The following is a 5649-nucleotide window of genomic DNA, read 5'->3' as shown; positions in this document are numbered from 1 at the left end:
TGATATTTATGTTTTAGATAAGAAAGATTTGGAACAAATCAAATATGTATCATTTAATTAATCAAAATAAATAATCGGCTATTAGGTTTAAATCTTTTTTGGTAATCAAGTAAAGTACATGATAAAATGTATGTCGTAAACAATTAAAAACTAAAATAAATTTAATTTTCAAGTAACTTTTGGTTAATGGACTTAAAAAAAGTTGGTATTCATGTTGTTATTAATAAAAATAATACATATAAAATATGTAATTTAATTAGCTCTACATCTATATTTATTGTGCATGTTATTTAAATTTATTACTCGTGTACTACACGGGTTTTAACCTAGTATTGAATAATATCGAACAAATACTTTGACCTAGTATCCATCCACCACATCAAAATATAGGGTTGTTGAAGGTTCCCTCATACACTCTTTCTTTGAATCTGTGTTCTACAATTCTCAAATTCAACTAAACCATTCTACAAATATTCTACACCATTATCAAATCATCAAAGTGATTCATCCATTCAAATGAGAAAACTTTGAAGACTGGTTCATCATTCGGTCATTAATTTTGTGAAACGATTTGTTGTAAAGGTAGCTTTGCAATATTTATATTGTACATATATATTTACTTTAAATCTCATATATTAATTCAAAGCAACATTAATGAACATAATATTGTGTTATTTAAATGTATATTTTACAGATTTAACACCATCAACAATACCAATAGAAGGTGGATGTATGAAATAAAAGATAAATGTGGTTGTGTATCGCCTGTTTTCATATAAGGAGTGACAAAATTCATAGACTTTGCTACCAATCAACAAAGGTTCATGGACGAAGATAGAATCAAATGCCCATGCATCAAATGTCGTAACATACCATATAGAGACTCTGATACTGTTAAGCATCATTTGTACAATTCAGGTTTTGTTAAGGAATATTGGTTTTGGGATAAACATGGCGAAACATCTATTGATGATGACAATACGTCTTTAGGGGTGGATGATTTAAACACAAATTTGAATGAAGGTGAATGTATTTATAGAGAAATGGTCATAGATGCAATGGCTCCTGATTTTAATATTAGTAATCCTGAGGAGGAGCCAAATGCACTAGATAAAAAGTTCTTTGATATGCTAGAGGCAGCCGATAAAGAGTTGTGGTCTGGATGTAAAAATGTCACACAATTATCTGCTATAGCTAGACTATTGAATATAAAATCAGATTATCGCATACCTGAACAAAGTTATGATGCTATCTGCCAATTGAAAAATGATGTGTTACCGGAGGATAATAATATGGTAGGTAGTTTATACGAGATCAAAAAGTTAATACAAGCACTAGGTTTGCCTGTGGAGATGATTGACTGCTGCAGGTTTGGATGTATGATATATTGGAGGGGAGTCAAAGATCTTTATCGGTGCAAATTCTGCAATGCAGATAGGTACAAACAGTCAAAAAAGATGTTCTCGCGTATCCTTTAAGAGAATGCATTACTTTCCTTTGACTCCAAGGTTGAAGAGACTGTATGATTCACAAGCCACAACTGCTTCCATGCGATGACACTCTGAGGATCATGGACATGATGTTGGAGTAATGTGTCATCCATCTGATTCAGAAGCTTGGAAGCACTTTGACAAAATTCATCCTTTATTTGCAGCATAAATACGTAATGTTAGATTAGGCCTAAGTACAAATGGGTTTGCACCACATGGAGCATTTGGAAAACAATATTCATCTTGGCCTATTATTATAAAACCTTATAATTTTCCACCTTCTATGTGCATGAAAGAGTCTTACATGTTTTTTACCGCACTTGTGCCAGGACCGTCAAACCCTAAGCATAAAATAGATGTATTTTTGCAACCAGTTGTTGCAGAATTGGAGCAGTTATGGGAAGAAGGCGTAGTAACATATGATATATCTTTAAAACAAAATTTCCATTTACGAGCAGCTTTGATGTGGACAATAAGTGATTTTCCAGCATATGCAATGTTGTCAGGATGGTCTACAACAGGTAAGCTAGCATGTCCACATTGTCGGAAACATACACAAGGTTTGACTGCCATAGAAGATTTCTACATGTAAATCACCCATATAGAAAGGATAAAAATAAGTTCAAGAGGAATCGTGAAGTGACAGAAGGTCCTCCTCCAAGTAAGAATGGTGAACAAACTTTAAGGGAAATTGAACAATTAGGTTTGGTAAAAGTGACTGAACTAAATGTTGATGATGTAAACAAAGCATGTAGTGATCATGGTTGGAAAAAGAAAAGCATATTTTGGATTTACCATATTGGAAAACAAACCTCATTAGACATAATTTTGATGTTATGCATATTGTGAAAAATGTATTTGAGAACTTTTTTACACTGTGATGGATGTCATAGCGAAGACAAAGGACAATGTAGCAGCGAGAAGAGATATGAAACTCTATTTTAGGAAGAGAAAAGGAGTCAAAGATGATCAAAGAGCGTACTATGCTTTAGACAAGAATCAAAAGAAAGTCATACGCGAATGGGTGGAGAAATTGCGTTTCCCCGATGGTTATGTTTCTAATTTGGGGAGGTGTGTTGATTTAACCGGGTGTAGATTACTCAGAATGAAAAGCCATGATTGTCATGTTTTTATGCAAAGATTGATGCCAATTGCATTTCATGAGATGTTTCCAAAACATGCGTGGGAAGCATTAACAGAGTTGAGTCTTTTCTTCAAAACATTAACAACAACATCAATCACAACAAAAGACATGGAAATGATTGAAGCTGAGATCCCAATAATTCTATGTAAATTAGAGACCATCTTTGTCCCTGGTATTTTTAACTCCATGGAACATTTACCAGTACATTTGCCAAACGAAGCGAAGATAGTCGGTCCCATCCAATATATGTGGATGTATCCATTTGAAAGGTTTGTATGTTACCTCAAAATGTATGTTGCTATTTTTGTAAGCTAATTTAAATCTTCTTTACTAGATATCTAAATCAGTTGAAAAAAGATGTGAAAAATAAAGCTCGAGTGGAGGGGTCCGTTGTTAACGTGTACTTGCTTCGTGAAGAATCAAAATTTTGCTCTCATTATTTCGAGATTGGTGTCCCTACGTGTAATAGAAAGTTGCCTCGAAATGATGATGGAGGAGGAGATGAGCAACCTAATGATAACAATGAAATTTTAGATATATTTTCATATCCTGGTTGTCATTATGGAAGATTCAGGAATAGAATGTTGTCTGATGAGGAATTGCATGCTGCCCAAACTTACATACTCCTTAACAAAGATAAGATCAAACATTACATTAGGTAAGTAACATATACTTCACTTTTAATTATAATAATCATTTGTTGTGTAATTGCTTTGAATAATATTTACATGCATGATTTTGTTTATTACATCACAGTAACTTTAAAAATGTTATTTAAATGGTAATACATAATATTTGAAGAAGATTTGAATGAACTTATTAGGGATATTGATCAACACGAGCTTGCAGCTGAAGTTGAGAAGAACTTTGTAGTATGGTTTCAAAACTATGTGGGTGTTAATTTTATACTTTTTAATTTTATTATTTTTTTGTTTTGGTTAGAATTAACTCTAATTAAATGCTTTATCATTTGTCATATAGGCACGTACGATCCAGATAAACAACAAGTATATATTTTCCCTTTCCAAAATGCCATTCAAAAGAGTGAAATTATATGGTGTATACTTTGTCAATGGTTACAAGTTTCAAACGGAAGCTCATGGTCTGAACAAATCAACAATCAATAGCGGATTGTGTGTTAGTAGCCAAGGAGGTGATTATTACGGTAAAGTAGAGGAAATTTTAGAAGTCGAGTACCCTGATTACCAAATTAAAACCACAGTTTTGTTTAAATGTCATTGGTACGATCCAACTCCTAAAGAAGGAGTTAAGGTTCACAAACAATATAACTTGGTCGAGATAAACGTCAAAAGAAAATACAACAAGTTCGAGTTGTTTGTTTTAGCCATGCAAGCCACTCAGGTGTGTTACATTCCTTACCTAAGTTTGAAAACAAACAAATCGGACTGGTAGGCTGTATTTAAAGTTAAACCTCGTGGTTGGACTGATGTATGTGAAAATCATCCTCAGAAAGACGTTGCTTTCCAAGAAGATGAAGTTGAATCAAATGAAATCATTATACCAACTACAGCCGATACAAACAATTATGATGACCACGACATGTCAAGCAGCGGTTTAGATAATGAAAATAACATTGATGAAGAAGGTGAAATTCATGAGGACGACAATGATGGTATTCCTGACAGCGAGGGTAGTTATGAGTATAGTACATCGAGCAACGAAGAACAAGAGGAGGAAGAAGAAATTGACTAGATGTTTTTGTTTATACAAGGATGGTTACATTGTCTAATTTTTAGTTTTTGCATGCGAATTGGTAAATGTGATGTTATGTATTAGTGCCCTTCATGAGAATTAAATAAAATGAAATTTTTTCATTCTTTGGTACATTGAAAGCATTTACTAAAAGGGGACATGTGTTTTTGAGATATTTGTATGTACAATATTTTCATTAAATATCCAATTAAGTAATCGTTTATGTTATAATCCAATTTTCTTACGTTGAAATGGTAAGAAAAAAATTATTCAAGATAACATAAACATAATAGCAAATGTTTATTCTTTCATAGTATTAAAGACATATAAAATGCAATAAAACAAACAAAATATATTACCAATTCAAAAACATATTATTCAAACCATAGCTTACCAATCCCATTGATCATAATAACAATTCCTTCATTGATCATAATAACAATAAGAAAATTAATTAAGCATACAACATCCCAACAATAAAAACAAAACAAACACACCATCATGAACTTGATGATTCCAACTCTACCACCTTTAACTCGAGATCATTACCATGTTCATTAGTATCTTGAAAAACAACTTGAGTTGGGGTTTTATTGACATGAAAATTGAAAAGAGCGTCGGGGGCATCTAACATGATATATTCACCATTGGCTTGAGCTCTCAACTCGTACATCTTCTGTCTGTACCACTTGTTCGACAGTTGTGGGTCAAGCCAACGAAAAAAAACCACAATTTATGTATTCATCATTGTAGTTTGTGCATCCAAGGAACCTCTGTTCAGGACTCTTTAGCGTCCATGTCGTCCACATTCCAACTGGATGTCCACATCCGCAAAACCTCACGTTACTGCTTGAAGACGACGACATCGCTTTGCCCTAAATTATCTTCTTCCGCTTGTGGGTTTGCGAATACGGGAGTTGGATTGGACGCTTTATTTATGCAAATAAATTACATAATATGGCACTATAACTAATGTAAAATACTTTACAAAAAATTAATTCCTAGCAAAATTGGTAACAAAAGTTGCAACATATAATTGCTCAATACTAAAAATTCAACGAGTTTTATTGTCGTTGCAAATTTCCATTGCTAAATATCTATGAATTTGAACTACTCCTTATCAACGTTGCTATGTAATATAATTTTGTGGCAAATGTCGTCACAAATTAGTTAGGCTTTTTGTTCCATAGCAAAACAAGCAAAGGGAATCAAATTCCATAACAGAATTCCCTAGAAAATACCTACGAATGGTACTTACATAGCAAAGCAACTATGGAATTGGTTTCCGTTGAAAAAGTCTGT

The 5649-nt window shown here is 33.0% G+C and overlaps 1 protein-coding gene across 1 annotated transcript; it reads left to right on the top strand.

Moving 5' to 3' along the window:
- The first annotated feature begins 824 nt into the window (after positions 1–824).
- On the top strand, positions 825–5226 carry LOC145157700 (uncharacterized). The gene is made up of 8 exons (XM_079076702.1): positions 825–1467; positions 1949–2011; positions 2194–2253; positions 2354–2903; positions 2969–3292; positions 3458–3524; positions 3616–3996; positions 5101–5226. Exons 1-8 carry the CDS (start codon positions 825–827, stop codon positions 5224–5226), a joined length of 2214 nt encoding a protein of 737 aa, XP_078932828.1.
- The last annotated feature ends 423 nt before the right edge of the window (positions 5227–5649 follow it).

The sequence above is a fragment of the Lactuca virosa genome, chromosome 2 (genome assembly GCF_052849685.1).
Source record: "Lactuca virosa cultivar CGN04683 chromosome 2, Lactuca_virosa_CGN04683_v6, whole genome shotgun sequence".
Taxonomy (NCBI): Eukaryota; Viridiplantae; Streptophyta; class Magnoliopsida; order Asterales; family Asteraceae; genus Lactuca; species Lactuca virosa.
This window is presented reverse-complemented; position numbering and strand designations above follow the sequence as displayed.